The sequence below is a fragment of the Xiphophorus hellerii genome, chromosome 10, assembly GCF_003331165.1.
Source record: "Xiphophorus hellerii strain 12219 chromosome 10, Xiphophorus_hellerii-4.1, whole genome shotgun sequence".
Taxonomy (NCBI): domain Eukaryota; kingdom Metazoa; phylum Chordata; class Actinopteri; order Cyprinodontiformes; family Poeciliidae; genus Xiphophorus; species Xiphophorus hellerii.
In genome coordinates this window covers 22,768,303-22,783,689 of record NC_045681.1, presented here as the reverse complement: position 1 = coordinate 22,783,689, position 15,387 = coordinate 22,768,303, and the positions used below count along the sequence as shown (strand labels likewise).

Genomic DNA, 15,387 nt, shown 5'->3' with positions numbered 1-15,387 from the left:
CGCAGTTTTACAGAAGAGCCAGCAGATGGCGCAAACGTACCTGTTGTTTGAGCTGCTTGACAACGACGCCGACGAAAACGCCGAACTGGGGCGGCGTGACGTCAGAAGGTTTAGCAACTGGCGCGCCGCGCGGAAGCAGCGCGTGTGTTTCTATATTCAACTTAATTGATAAGTCTTTAAAAGGTGAGTTTAATCAATGCTGTTGTTCACAAGTCTTCTGACGGGAGTTTATATTATTGTTAACGCTGAGACAGAAAAACCGACTTCAGCAAGTCTGTCCAAATGGCTTTTTTTTTTTTTTTTTTTTTTGAAGCTGCGCACTTACCGGTAGTTAGCACCGGTAAAGCTACTACAGCTAGCTTCTAGACTTATTCTGGGTCCAGTTTCGCCATCGACTACCTGATAAATGTTAGCATCACCTGACGCGGTTTTACGTAGCTGGAACTTCTCTTCACTCCCCCTCCTTCATGTTTGACTTTTCAGCAGGTAGAGAACATGGCCTCAGATGACATCGCTCAGCTGGCTGATGCTCTCTCGAAAACTCACGTTGGTGATGGAGAGTTGAGCTTTAAAGGTCTGGGACTGAAGCTCGACGACTCAGAGTCAGGTCAGAAGACGTAACCTTTTCTTTCTTTCTTTTTTGTGGAACCGTTCGATTTCTGTTTCACCTCCTCTGATCTGACGAGCTGCTGTCTGTGTTTTATTTTTATTTTTTATAACTAACTGTCTGTGTTTTCAGCGGCAGAGCTGCTCGGTAAGATAGAGCAGTACCCGGGTCTGAGAGCCCTGCGCCTGGAGGGCAACACTGTGGGAGTGGAAGCTGCCAAAGCCATTGCTAAAGCTCTTGAAAGCAAAGACCAGCTTCAGGTACGCGTCGCGTCATATTTCACTGTCAAAGGAAAGTACACAACAGATTCACTTGGATTTGTCTGTAGGTTTGCCAAACACCAAGGCTCTAATTTTAAAAAGACTGTAAAGAGATTTATTTCTTTAACTGCGACAGTTACCTAACATTTGTAATGTTGAAAGCGCAAAAGGCTTTTACGCCTCACTGTAAAATAGTAATATTTTTAAAAAAAGAAGAAGTTTTTTGTTTGTTTTTTTTCTCTGACAAGATTTTAAACACCTCATTTAATCTGGACAACTTCGAGTCATGTTTTTATAGCAACTTCTTTACAGAAGAGTGTTGGTGTCAGTGTGAAATGGTAGTGATGTGTTCACAGATTGGGGGGGGGGAAACAATAAATGTTTAGTTTTTGACCAAGCCATCATGGCCTGTCAAGCAAAACTCATCCAGCTGACTTTTTGTTGCCTTCCTGTTCATAACGTGTTTCACTCATTATCCCAAAGAGGCGCTTTCTTCCTGATTAGGCCCAGACTTGTGTTGATTTTGTCAATCATTGTCTCTTTTCAGAGATGCTACTGGAGTGACATGTTCACAGGAAGGCTCCGCTCTGAAATCCCCACCGCTCTGGTGAGAATAGCTTCACCCTTCCTTTACTCCTCCTCTCCCCCATCACTTAAAGCTCCTGCGTTTATTTTATAATCCGAACGTGCGTTTATCAGATGTGTTTGAGCGGTGCACTGATGAGCGCTGGTGCCCGGCTGACTGAGTTGGACCTGAGCGATAACGCCTTCGGGCCTGACGGCGTCAAAGGCATCGAGCAGCTGCTGAAGAGTCCCTCCTGCCACACGCTGAAGGAACTGAGACTCAACAACTGTGGCATGGGAATAGGAGGGGGGAAGGTGAGTCCGCGCAAATGACAGCGTTTTTCAACAACCAAACAGAAACTAAAGGGGTTTTTTTCTTATTTTTATACCAACAGATCCTGGCTGAAGCGCTTATTGAGTGCCACAAGAAGTCAACAGCCGTCGGATCCGCTCTGAGGCTGAAAGTGTTCGTTGCAGGGAGAAACCGTCTGGAGAACGATGGGGCGAGTGCCCTGGCCAAGGCCTTCCAGGTAGACTAACTGAGCTTTCCATCTGTGTTTCCTTATAATAGTCACATTGATGTTTTACACGTTTTTCACATTTACTGCTAACATTTTAAATACATTATTTATAAGCATGTCACAATAAGCAATAAATCAGTTAAAGGCATAATTAATTAAAATGAACATGATCATTTCCATTTGGACAACAGCCAGTGAAGAAATGCTCCCCTTTAATATTGCAGAAAAGCCGCCATTTTGAGAAATGCTGCAAACATTTGGCACTCAGCACAAAGTAGTTAGGTTGCACTTCCTGCCGCTTCTGCCTGTTTTCTCTGCCTAAGTGGAATGATTATTTTTTTGAAATACAATTTTGTTTAACAAGATTTCATAGTCCATTTTAATTATTGTTGTTGTTTCAGTTGTATTATTTAGTTAGTTTGGATTTTTAAAATACTTTCCAGTTAAAATGCGATTTTAATTATTGTTGTTTTTGTTTGTTTTATTTTGTATATTTAAATGCTGTCCAGTTTAGGTGTTGAATGTTGTTTTAGAAGTGAAAGTTGTTTTACCTATGAGTGGATATGCTACAAAAACCAAATAATAAGCCATTATTATTATCATTATTATTGTATTTGTTGAAAATTGTCTCAAAATAACAACATTATCATTTATCACAATAATTTCTGGGACAATTTATCATTCAGCAAAAAATTTTTATTGCGACAGGCCTGGTTGTTTTTTACAGGATATACTAAGTTAAAATCTTACCATGCTAACGTGGCTGCAGGTTTAATTTTGCCAATGCTAATAGCCGTGCTATGGTTTATAATATATATTTTTTAATCTAAGCTGATGGGCAGCCTAGAGGAGATCCACATGCCTCAGAATGGAATAAACTACGCCGGTGTGATGGCGTTGGCTTCAGCCATCCATCACAACCCCGAGCTCCGAGTCCTCAACTTCAACGACAACACCTTCACCAAGAGGGGAACGCTGGCCATGGCCCAAGTGAGAAAAAAAAACAAAAAAACTCCCCATCAGAGGAATCCATTTTGTACCCCGTGTGTTTAAGCCACGCCCACCATGCTGACTCTGCAGGCTCTGAGGCACCTCAGGAACATCCAGGTGATCAACTTCGGCGACTGTCTGGTCCGGTCTGAAGGAGCCATCGCTCTCGCTGCAGTTTTGACAGAAGGACTGCCGGTCCTGAAGGTGAGCGAAACGTCTGGCTCCTCTGTGCCAGAACCGTTCGTGGCGCTTCATGGTGCTCTTGTGTGTCTTCAGGAACTCAACTTGTCATTCGGCGAGATCACAGCGGGGGCGGCTCTTGTGGTCGCTCAGGCCGTCTTGGACAAACCTCATATGGAGAAAGTCAATCTGAACGGTACGAGTACACACCAGTGGACTGCACTACCTGTGGCTATGCCACATGGTAACATTTTAGATAGAACTTATTTATGTCTTCATATTTATGACTATAAAGCTTTTAAATTTGTATGGAACCGGACAGGTTAATATGAATCAAGGTTAAAATTGCATTTTAACAGGTAACTGTCTGGGTGAGGACGGCTGTGATGTCCTGAGAGAAGTTCTGGACAATGTGGACAAAGGAGACATGCTGGCCTCACTCAGGTAACGCGTCTGTCCAACACTTGGTTGTCATTGGGAATGATGCTACTCTTGCTTCTGTAGCTTTACATCCAAGAGCAAGTGAATAGCAGAATTAAATGTCATAAAGTAAATGTCATGTTCAATCAGATTAATTGCGATGAATCAGTTATTGAAGTAATCTTTAATTTAATTATTGATTTATTGTTAAATGGAGGATACCGACTCAAAAAGGCCCATTGGTGGAAGAACGTCATCAGAGCAGTAATTACACCAAAACTGTACAGTGATGTATACATTTAGCATCTAAACCTAAAACAAAAAAGAACTATGACTGTAAATCTGTACTATGTGGTGTTGCCCAAGTGAAGATTTAGCTCCACTTGGTTCAAATTCTGTAAAAAACATAAATAAATCAAATAAATTTCCTGTTAAGCATCTTTTGCTTAACTGGAAAGTTAAATGAAAAATCTGAAGAATGTGCCAGTTCTTTTAGTCATTGGAATAATTAATAGGATAATTCATTCCTCTATTTTTTTTTACTAAATGAGGAATCGCTGTCGTCTTTATTCCTCTACAGTGAGGATGAGGGTGAGCCTGATGATGAGGAAGATGAAGACAGCGATGCCGGCGATAGCGATGGAAGTGATGAATGTTATGAGACCGGCGAGTGTGAGGAAATTGTGAAAGAAAACGGAATGAACGGAGGAGAAAGCCCAGAAAAACCTCAGAGCCAAGTAAGCAAGTCACAAGCATATCCAATATGTCCAATATTAGGATGCCACCGTTTCTTTTTTTTATTAAATCATTTTGGACGTCTTGAGTTACAAGCGTTTATTTTTCCAAACCCTCAGGCAGAAATCCTGTCATTCCTCAGTCACCCCTCAGCAGAAAAGTTGTCTCATATGAAGATGAACCTTCAGCAAGAGGCGAGTTTATTTTCCTTCTCCTCTTTAAAGTCTTCACTCTTTATTTATGCATAAGGTGTAGGTAAAATCAGTTTTTAAATACCCATCTCTGTTCTCTCTTCTCTAGGTTAATGTGTCTGAACCAAACAAAGCTGCAGAACTCTTTCTGAAGATTGGCTCCCTGCACAGCCAGGACGCTGAGGCTAACGCAGCTGTTTTTGAAGTCATTGGTAAAAACACTGGAAGCTGAAACCTGCATGAAAAGACATCTTTGTTTTCGCCTCCAAACAGAATTTTTCCTGTTTCGGCTCTTTTGGGATCAGCAAAATTCCGTATTTGCTAAATATTATCAGTAACACTTTATTTGATGGGGTGTGCATAAGAATGGTGTGCATAAGAATGGGCTGGGAAATGGGCTGCATAGTGGCGCAGTTGGTAGCACTGTTGCCTTGCAGCAAGAAGGTCATGGGTTCGATTCCTGGCCCGGGGTCTTTCTGCATGGACTCCGGCTTCCTCCCACAGTCCTAAAACATGACTGTCAGGTTAATTGGTCTCTCTAAATTCTCCCTAGGTGTGAGTGTGTGTGATGGATGGATGGTGCATAAGAATGACATGACACTGTCATAAACATGTATTATTTTGTAAATAATGACATTTTAATGCAAAGTCCATTAAAAGTGGACTTTCGAGGCAACTTTTAGAGTAACTTTGCATTAAAAGTGTAATTATTTACCGAATGGCACTTCATGACAACAGTCATAAACATTCATAAAGACTCCTTCATGTTCATGACAGATTTTATGACAGAGTCATGTCAGTCTTATGCACACCCCGTCAAATAAAGTCTTACCATATTTCCTTAATATTTTGTTTCTATTGCCTTTTCAAAATGTATGATTTGGGTCAAATATTTGTTTACACTAGCTACACCTAACAGTATCATGCTAGTGATAGGCTTCATGCTAACATTAGCCTTATAAGTAAAATAAGCATTTTAGCAAATTTTTGATTTAACAGCTATGTTTATCATACTGAATGGAGTAAGTCGACATGCTGGTGATAGCCCCACATGCTACTGACTAAGATAACCTTAGCATTTTGGCTAATTTTAACATATAATAATATTTGCATACTGAGTTTAGTAAGTTAAAGTTAGTCAACATGCTAGTGATAACCCACATCCCACAACTAGTCTCTACATGCTAGTGGTAGCTCACTTGCTGGCATTAGCGTCCCAGCTAAAATAAGCATTTTAACTCATTTTTGACCAAATTTAGCTACTGAATGGAGTAAATCAATGGAAATCAACATGCTGGCTAAACCCCACTTGCTATTGACACCAATTAAGCTCAGCTTTGCATTGTACTGCAGAGTGAAGCTCTTTTCCGGTTTTTCTATGTTGCTTGAAACCATCATTACTTTTTTAACAGACGGCGTTTTGAAGAAGGTTCTTTTTGCTTCGGCCCTCCAGTCACACTGCTTCCTCACCACCCTGCTGGTCCTGATGGGAGTCCTGAAGGTGCAGTGCAGCTCAACAACCTTTAGGCTCCTATGTCTCTGAAGGACTGCAAAAAAAAAAAACCAAACAAAAACCCTCATTATACAAAAGCACTGCTATTGCCAATCGGTAGATAGATTATCCAAAGAAAAATGCTAATTATTAAGCCATCAAAATCATAATTTGTCCGTGTTCTACTTTGTATTTTAAAAATTGTGTTTTTTAGTTGTTGTTGTTGTTGTTTTTTTTTAAGTCAAATAGAGATTTTCACACAACAGCAAATCAGGGCCAGGACAATTATATATATATATATATATTTTTTTTTTTATTTTGGCTATAATTATAGTATTACAAAAATAGTCTTAATAAAACAGAGAATAGAGTAAAATTATAATAAAGTGACAAAGTCCTAACCAAGTAAGAAAGATGCAACAGTGACATTAAAGTTGTTTAATACAGTGACAACAAAGTGGTAATCTTAACAGAATAAAATAGTAATGAAGCTAGAATTTTACCAGAATAAAGTTGTAATAATGCATAGGATAAGGTTGTATTTTAGGACAATAAAACTGTATTATATATATATATTTTTTATAATTTCTCCTTGAAGACTAATTAAAAGTAAAATGAGGAATGTTGATCATCTTGTGACTTTGAGTTTTGGTATCGGTTTTACAAATAAGGAAATTCATAATCTTTTAACACATCAGCGTCAGATTATCATTAGCAGCAGGACTTTAAGAAAAATCAAACGACTGAGTTTATTTCGAAAGAACCACAGAATCGCATCAGATTTTTATCTCATTAAAATAACTTTTTTTCTCAGAATTTAAGAAATTTCTTTTGGTAATATCACTATTGTTATTTTACTAATATTATGACTTTATTCTCCTAATTTAAAAAAAAAATAAAAAAATCTTGGTCTATCTCCAATACCACATAATTTTTGTTTTAGGGAGAGGGCAAAGTGAAGAAGGTGCCACTGGTCCCAGGTCAGCTGCTGTGTTTGGAACATGCTGTCCAGCAGGAGTATTTCACTCAGGACCACGCCTCTGTTTTGCACACTCTGCTGTCCAGGTAATCTTCTACCACCACCAGCCTGTTTTGGCTAAACTAAGAAGGCATTCCAGTCTGCTTGCTTTCTGCTCCCTGAGAAATCGTGCAGAAATCGGTGGAGTTCTATTTACAGTCTAATTCTAATCTGACTCATTTGTCTTGATGGATGCGCTCGGTGAAGAAGTGGGACTTTAGTCTCAAACTGTGTTTTTCTCTGTGCAGAAACGGTGATGCTCTGAAGTCCTGCAGCAGCGCCAGAGACAGGCTGAGCTCTGCTCTGGAGAAGAAAAGCCACAAGTACCACTGATTAAAGCCAGTACCAACACTGGGACATAAACACACACTGTTCTTTATTACTCTGGATATGTAACCAACAGGGATACTTCCTACTTGAACAAAGGGACAAGTAAAGCCACTATTTATGCCTCCTGATTTGTATATTTTATAAGATGCAATGTCTTAATCTCTATTTTTCTACTTTTTGATTGTGACATATATATTTTTTTTATAAATAAAACGTCCAAATTCAAACCACACATAGGCAGATGAAGTAGACGACATGATGTCAAGTAGGAAAGCAAATGCTAGAAAGATGATAAATTAACTGCAAGGTGGCAGACATGTTTTATTGATGTAAAATAAATAAACAAAAAAAAAACTTAGTGCCACAAAGTGTGGATCAGGGATGTCAAAAAAGCTTTGATTTGTCAAAATCAGGTTACATTGTTTTGCTTAAACGTGCAGTGCTCTGCAAAAGTATTCACGTCTCTTCGCAATCAAACCACAGCGTATTTTATGGACCAATATAAAGTGGCGCATAATCGTGACGCCGAAGGAAAAGGGCACATTGTCAAAATATTCTTGGCACCCTCAGATAAAGAATCTCAAAGGGTATAAATACTTTTGCCAAAAATTTTTGTCAAGATTAGAGGAAGCCTAATTTGTTGGCCAATATTTGTCATTTATTTGGGCGCTGCAATTGGCCAATAATCAACGAAGCAGCTCATTTTTACCATATCTACTTTTGTCGTAATTTTGACGACAAAAAACATTCCCACCACCAGATCTATAGAGGCAAAGAATAAGAAAGCTACTTCCTGTACAAAGAAAATACCACTTTTCTGACTGTAAATTATAAAAAAAAATGCAAACATTATTTCATATCTGCCATATAAAGCAGCATATCGGTCCTTGTAATGCGGTCGATATCCTGCTGCGTCAAGCGTCCAGATGGATCTGTTCATCAAACATATAGGTCATGTGACCAGCATGAATGTTCAATGTTGTCCTTCCAACAAACACCATATCACATATCCTTATCACTTAGTGCTGCGCATATTTGATTATCCTGTCTTACCTCATAGATGTATCTTCTTGTTGACTAGATGGATCTCTGCTGTGAAAAGGGAAGAGAATATAATGTTATATATAATTTTGTACACCAGTCTATAGAAATGGGGGGGGAAAAAACAACTTTTTTGTCAAGATAGTTTTGTTTACCTGGTGTTCATTTATATTGAATACAATAAATATATGGAACATTTGAACAAACTGGAACCTGTGTGTTTGCTGTTATTTTTGTCTGCTACCCAAGTATCATAGAAGCTTGTTTGTTGTTGCACTTGTTTAAATTATGAAGGCGGTGTAGCAACAGTTTGGTGGAAATGACTTCCCCATGGAGTGGGAGGTGGCCGGCGGGTCGGAGAAGCAGAGTTGGTTTTGGACGAGGCACAGCCGGGTAAAGAGAAGTGGAGTCTTAGCGAGCTGCAGCGAAGTAGAGGTTAGTGTACCGAAAATATGCTTGATGAAATTCATCTGTGGATTTAAAAACTTTCTCTAATTTTTTTATTGGTAACAATTGACGACGCAAAAGCTGTGCTTCATTAGCCTGTGATGTATGCTTCATTTTCTTCAGTTTGTTTTTGTCCTAGTTTTGCTGGCATGCGTTAAGATGAGCCAGTAAATGGATACATTAACGCATGGGAATGTCTAAAATCTGTGTAAAATAGTTTTCACACCCTGCTAGCTGAAAGGACTCTCTTTTTTTCCCTTTTTTTTTTTTTTTTTGCAGAGGGAATACATTTTTGGCATGACATCGGCAGGAATAGACACTGCGTCTTTGTACGCAGCTTCCTCTCTGCAGTTTGGACCCCAGTAAGGGTCCGAGCAAACATTCCTCTGTCTCCAGTTTCTGAGTCCCTCAGTGTTTTCCCTTTACTTTAAGGGACAAAGCTATAACATTTTTAACAGGGCTTCATTTAGACAAATAGCCAACTTTTAAACAGGATTTTCTTTTCTAACCAAGTTTTTAGATATTAAAAACTATTCTACATTTATGTCTTTGCTGTTTGGTTTTTCTTTACGGTCCTGCTGGTGTAAGATTGAGGCACAAGCTAATGTTTTAGTTCTCCAAATCTCTGAACATGAAACTGTTAAGCTTTTGGTCTCTGCTCCTGTGGATCAAGGCTGTTGATCCAACATGGGAATGTGGCTTCAGGGCATTCCAGTGGAGACCAGAGCAGGGGCAAGTGGCATAAAGGTAGGAATTATAAAGCATTTCCATATTTAAAAGCTCAGACTAATTAAGGTTTTCACTACTTTTCATCTTCACTACAGAAGAGGGTTGGGGCCTCTTTTATAAAAATCTGACGTTTTTTCCTCAGAATCCATATTTCTCAGAATTCTGACTTGATCTCCGCTGATTAAAATCAGACTTTTGAGGACAAAGTCTCTCTTTTCTTTTTTTTTTGTATCAGTGGCTCTAATCCTCTTCTGTACCTCTCAAATTAGAGACTTGCAAAAGTATTTGTACAGCTCAAAATCCTTGCATTGTGTTCCACAAGCAATAAATCCATCCGTTTTCTTACACCTTTGTCCCCAGCGGGGCCGGAAGGGGTGCTGGTGCCTATCTCCAGCTAGACATTTTGGGTGAGAGGCAGGGTACACAAACGGGAACATGCTTTTCAAAAGCAGAGGAGATGACACTCTCCTCGACAGACTTACAGAAGAGCTGCACCATTTTACTGCACCGACACTAAAGGACCCAAGCTTCTTCAAGAAGCACTGGACGTCTGAGGTGTACCCAGTGAAAAGGAATGGTGAGAGAACAGCCCCCTGTGGTACACCTGTGCTGGTTAGAGACTCAATCCTTCCATCTCACAAACTGTGGTCTGTTTGTCAGGTAGTCATTGATCGAGGCGAATGGTGACCCCTCCACCTGTGCCTTCTAGAGTTTATGACAAAACACCTCAGTTTCTCTTAAACTGCTCTGTATTTATCCTATCAGGTTCCCTGTCCCTGCTGAAGGAAATCAACCACCACGTTTCACTGTGGGGAAGGTGTTTTAACTATGGTGCTTTGTCAGTTTTCCTCTTCACTGCGTTTTTCAAATAGGGCAAAGATTTCAGTTTTGATGTGATCACAGTTTTCACACCTTTTCATGCTTAAAAGTGAGTTGTTCCTGCATATTGAAGTAATCCTCTTATAAATTCTCTTTTTTTACAGATGCCTGTTCTGGACTTGCCGAACCCTTTCTGGGTTCTGTTGCTCAGCTTGTTGCTCCTTTGCATCCCTCCGAGCCACACAGCAAAATGTCCACAGCAGTGCATTTGTGACCAGATCCAACTCAAAGTGGCCTGTGTGAACAAAAACCTGACCCAAGTTCCTTCCACTGTTGATGAGGTTTCTCCTCACACACACACACACACACTCATCAGAGTTTCTACACATACAGTTTGTCACTGAGCTGTAAGGCTACAGCTGCGATGTGTTTTGCTCTAGATAACCGTGAAGCTGGATCTCCGAGGCAGTGACATCCAAGAACTTCCCTCAGGAGCTTTTAAACACACTCCCTATCTGACTCACCTTTGGCTGCCGAGGTGTAACATCCGGAGAGTTAAGGAGGGGGCTTTCCGTGGCCTTGGCCGCCTGGTCTTCCTTAACCTGGCCTACAACAACATAGAGATTCTCTACCAGGTGATCAGAAAGTCACAGATACAGCTATAAGCTATGCTGTCCCAATTTCTCCCTTTTGAGTTGCTGCCATTCTTCATGCCAAAAATTCACCACCATTCTTCAACAAATGCCATTGATTAGACAAGTCCAATTTAGATCCACTTTCAAAAAAAAAAATCCAGTTCACTTCAAATGAATCCAGTTGATCAATAGTCAGATCAGATTCAAAATAATACTTATGTTTTTAGGGCAAAGTGGGTAAAACTATGGTTTATGTCCTTTGAGTCCAGGAGTCTTTTGATGGCCTTTCCTCGCTGAAGCAGCTGTTCATCGACCATAACCGTGTGGAAGAGATAAAGCCTGGAGCGTTCTCTCAGCTGGGCTTCCTCAACCTTCTCTCTGTCACCCACAACCAGCTGGTCTACATGCCCCACCTGGCCTTCCAGGTACACAATCACAAAAATTTCCCGAAAGGGAAAACTGCGCAAACACCAATCAGAAAATTGACTACAAGCGCCTCTTGTAGTCATTATCATTGATACAGGCAAATGTTCATCCTTCAAGGGCTTGCAGAACATCAAGTGGCTTCGTCTCAGTCACAATTCTCTGAATTACCTGGACACTGAGGCGTTCGCTGGCTTGTTCACGCTCAACCGACTCAGCCTAGACCACAATGAGCTGCAGTTTTTTCCAACTGAAACCATGACAAGGTAAGGATGCTCGGAGAGATGACCTCTGCTTTCAGTGGGGAGTGAGCTTAGACAATTCTCCAAAGGAGATACCAGAAAGCAGATCCACTGCAGTAACACACATGTTTAAATCCTGATGTTTCCCTCTTCTTCTCCACATCTCTTCCTTCCTGTGTCCAGGCTGCCAGAGGTGACTCGTCTGGACCTTAGCTATAACCCCATGACGTATCTGGGAGAGAACGCAGTGTCCATGGCAAAGCTGACACACCTCTTCCTGGACCACATGTCCCTGCAGGACCTGGTCAACACCGCTGTATCGAAATCTCCCAACCTTGTACACCTGGACATCAGTCATAACCAGCTGCGTGTCCTTCAGCCCTTTTCTGAAGGCTCACCTAAGCTGGCACGTCTCAGCCTGGCTGGGAACCCCATCAACTGCAACTGCTACTTGAGTCCACTCAGGTGCAGCAAAACTCACTGGCTGGTTTTTAATCGACCACAGGGATGTTTATTTCTTTATTTTTGACCATCTTGCAGAGAGTGGGCAATCTATCGCAAAGTGAAGCTGCTGGGGACGTGTGGAGGACCGGCCCATCTTTCAGGGGAGAGCCTGGAGGCTGTCTACCCTAAAGAGCTGCGCTGCCAGAGCCAGGAAGCCATGCTGAAGGCAGAGTTTGAGGAAGCAACCAGGATCACTCCACCACCCACCCAAGAGCCAGAAAACAAGATCAAATGTCCTGCCAACTGTGTCTGTGAGGTGACTGGATTACTTAAGGGGATTGGATGGATTAATGAGAGGTTTCAAGTTTTGCTTTGTTTTTTTTCTTTTTCAAATTTGTCTTGCCCTCTCCTGTGATTCAGTATACCAGAGAGCAAGTACAGGTTATGCAGAAAAAGAATGCACATTCTTATATTTCTAAGGTTTTTATGAAAACTAGATCATCTGGACCTTGAACAAAGTTCAGCAGCAATACCTTAAAACCATTGTCCTGTCTTACTTGGTTGTGGACTTTGAGGTGTCGTCGGTTATAAAGGCCTCGATAAACACCTTCAGTTGTTTATGTTTCAGTCACTTCAGTTGCACTTTGGCTACATTGATGTGATTTAGGTGTAGAACTTAGGGTGTCCCTCACATTTGGGCAAACCTCTAACTATCAGACAGATGGCTTCACATTTGACTCTACAACAATTTGATTTACGTACAGAGTTCGTGGCAAACTCCATGCTTGTTTGTTTCCCAGATCAGGAGGGCTTCAAAGTGAGTCAAAAGCATCATCCCTCCACCACCTTGGTGGACAGCTGGTTTGAGGCATTTACGCTTAGTTTTGCATAAACTGGTAACCTACCCTACCTGTCATGAGACCAACAGAAAATCAGCTTATGGATAGATTAAACTAGTAGTTGTGTTTGTCTGTGTGGGTCCTTGAGTCTTTACCAATAATACGTCTGAAATTGTTTGCCAGCAGGCAGAGACACACCACTCTTCATGCGAGAACCGCGGCCACACCAAAGTGCCTCGAGGTTTCTCTCCTGAGACACGTCTTCTTGACATGCGAGGCAATAACTTCCACTACATTCCCAGCAACAGTTTCCCTGGTGTGGCCCAGGTGGTATCGCTGCACTTGCAGCGCTGCAAGATTGTGGATGTGGAGGTCGGGGCTTTCAGCAGTATGAAGGGACTGATATACCTCTACCTGTCCGAGAACGACCTCACGTCCCTCAGTCCTGAAGCCTTTAAAGGTGCTTTTTATGAGGAAAAAAATCTATAAGGTTTATTCTTTCAATAATTACAAGCTTGGTTAATCTTCTGAATCCACAGGTCTGCCGCAGCTGACTTACCTCTACCTGGAGAAGAATCGCTTTGCTGATTTCCCCAAAGGAGCCTTTAAATTGGTGCCTAGTCTGCTAGCACTTCACTTGGAGAACAATGCCATCACCAAGTTGGAGGCTGGTATTCTGACTGGAGCTTTGGGTCTCAGAGCTCTTTACCTCACTGGAAACAACATCGGGAACATTTCACCCAGGGCTTTGGATCAGGCCAGTGGTCTAGAAAAGCTCCACCTGGGGGGAAACAAGCTGAAGGAGGTGCCCACCGAGGCACTGAGCAAGGCAAGGAACATCAAGGACCTCAGGCTGTCCGGTAATTTGATCCGCTGGGTGGGCCCGAACGCTTTTAAACCGCTGGAGGGATCTCTGAAGGACCTGTATCTGGATAAGATGGGGCTGGAGAAGGTGAGCTTCTCCCCTAAAAAGCGTAACCAAGTGCACAAAAATGCTTTCTGATGATGTTTTCCAAACCGCAGATGTCTGAGAACTCCCTAGTTGGTGTGGGTCCAAGGTTAAGGAGTCTGTTTCTGGAAGGTAATAAGTTGGAAGAGGTGCCCGACTTCCACCAACTCGCATCCCTGGAAGTCATCAACCTGGCCGACAACCCTCTGATGTGCGACTGCCCTCTACTGCCGCTACGCCTGTAAGCAGCTCCTTTGACTTAAAGATATCCCATTGGCAGACATTTTGGCATTGCTAATGGAGAACTTGGACATTATCTGTTCCTCTCTTTCATCTAGGTGGATTGAGAAGGTTAATCTCAAGGTGAGAGCCACTTGCGCTAATCCCCCTGAGGTGAAGGGCCGAAAGGTCAAAGATGTCTACGTGTTCAAGGCATGTTCGGGTGGAGAAAGTCTTCCACATAAGGCCACTGGCACGGAAAAGCAGCACAAGAGGTTATCCAGTGTCAGTGTTATTTGTCGCCATGGTAGACGAAGGTTCAGGGCATGCGCAAACCAGAAGTTGCGCTAGACTTTTTTGTTGTCGCACATTTGAACTGACTGCGTCAAAAATATTCTGTCGTATTCTATTTAAATGACATCGACGTGGGTTACTCTGTCGCATCTAATTGTTATGCAGTTTAATTAATATTCAACAAGTTGAACAGACAATCCAGATCCCATCACACATAAAAAAAACCCAAAATACACCACCATGGTGGACATCCGATAATGAGGATTAAGTTAATAGTAAAATCACAAGCTATGCTCCACCCTCACCATCCATAGACGTGTGTATGTCTATGTTCTCTACTGAGCATGCAGGGACACTTTTAGGCGGTTTGCAACAAGCACATTTAATTGAAAATAACTTAGCAGGTGTTGATGCTGCATTTTTGCCTCTGTCTGTACATTAAAAAATAAAGTGTTCTAGATGACGCAACATATTACTTTAGTACTTACATTGCACCGTCTACTTGCTGTGTTGGTTTTTGTTCTGTTTTTTCCTATAACTGTGTAGCACTTTGCCAAAGACATATTTCCCTTTGGAGACAAAGTATATTCTAATCCACAGGTGTCAAACTCCAGTCCTCAAGGGCCGCTGTCCTGCAGTTTTTAGTTGTGCCACAAGTACAAAACACTGGAATAAAATGGCTTAATAACCTCCTCCTTGTGTAGATCAGTTCTCCAGAGTCTTGCTAATGACCTAATTATTCTGTTCAGGTGGTGCAGCAGAGGCACATCTAAAAGTTGCAGGACACCGGCCCTCCAGGACTGGAGTTTGACACCCCTGTTCTAATCTATTCAATTTTACAGTACCGTATTTTCTGTTTTAAATATAAGCAATATGGTCAATCTAAACGTTTTTGTTGGAAATTTGGTGCTAAAATCAAACCACATGCATTTTTAATCCAGTTTCTCACAAGTTGAAAATCCCCCACTTATGTCAGACAGTTCTTTGTTTCAAAATAA

General features: G+C 41.5%; 2 protein-coding genes across 6 annotated transcripts; both read left to right on the top strand.

Annotated features, from left to right (window-relative positions):
- The first annotated feature begins 55 nt into the window (after positions 1-55).
- rangap1b (Ran GTPase activating protein 1b) lies at positions 56-8,561 on the top strand. Of its 2 annotated transcripts, none has more exons than XM_032573696.1 (16): positions 56-183; positions 484-607; positions 740-867; positions 1,415-1,474; positions 1,567-1,746; positions 1,827-1,961; positions 2,784-2,942; positions 3,033-3,146; positions 3,219-3,318; positions 3,482-3,566; positions 4,123-4,279; positions 4,397-4,471; positions 4,578-4,680; positions 5,881-5,969; positions 6,904-7,025; positions 7,227-8,561. In XM_032573696.1, the coding sequence occupies exons 2-16, from the start codon at positions 496-498 to the stop codon at positions 7,309-7,311; spliced, it is 1,704 nt and encodes a 567-aa protein (XP_032429587.1). In that variant the 5' UTR covers positions 56-183; positions 484-495; the 3' UTR covers positions 7,312-8,561. The 2 variants fall into 2 exon arrangements, with proteins under 2 accessions (XP_032429587.1, XP_032429588.1); XM_032573697.1 differs by having other exon boundaries at positions 86-183; positions 487-607.
- Positions 8,562-8,658: 97 nt separating this feature from the next.
- Positions 8,659-14,876, top strand: chadlb (chondroadherin-like b). Of its 4 annotated transcripts, none has more exons than XM_032574587.1 (12): positions 8,687-8,784; positions 9,470-9,543; positions 10,509-10,685; positions 10,785-10,979; positions 11,249-11,404; positions 11,523-11,668; positions 11,828-12,109; positions 12,185-12,404; positions 13,111-13,387; positions 13,467-13,879; positions 13,951-14,117; positions 14,215-14,876. In XM_032574587.1, exons 2-12 carry the CDS (start codon positions 9,484-9,486, stop codon positions 14,444-14,446), a joined length of 2,325 nt encoding a protein of 774 aa, XP_032430478.1. In that variant the 5' UTR covers positions 8,687-8,784; positions 9,470-9,483; the 3' UTR covers positions 14,447-14,876. The 4 variants fall into 4 exon arrangements, with proteins under 4 accessions (XP_032430476.1, XP_032430478.1, XP_032430477.1 ...); XM_032574586.1 differs by having other exon boundaries at positions 8,721-8,784; positions 9,076-9,543; XM_032574588.1 differs by having other exon boundaries at positions 8,722-8,784; positions 9,076-9,543; positions 13,114-13,387.
- Positions 14,877-15,387: the final 511 nt, after the last annotated feature.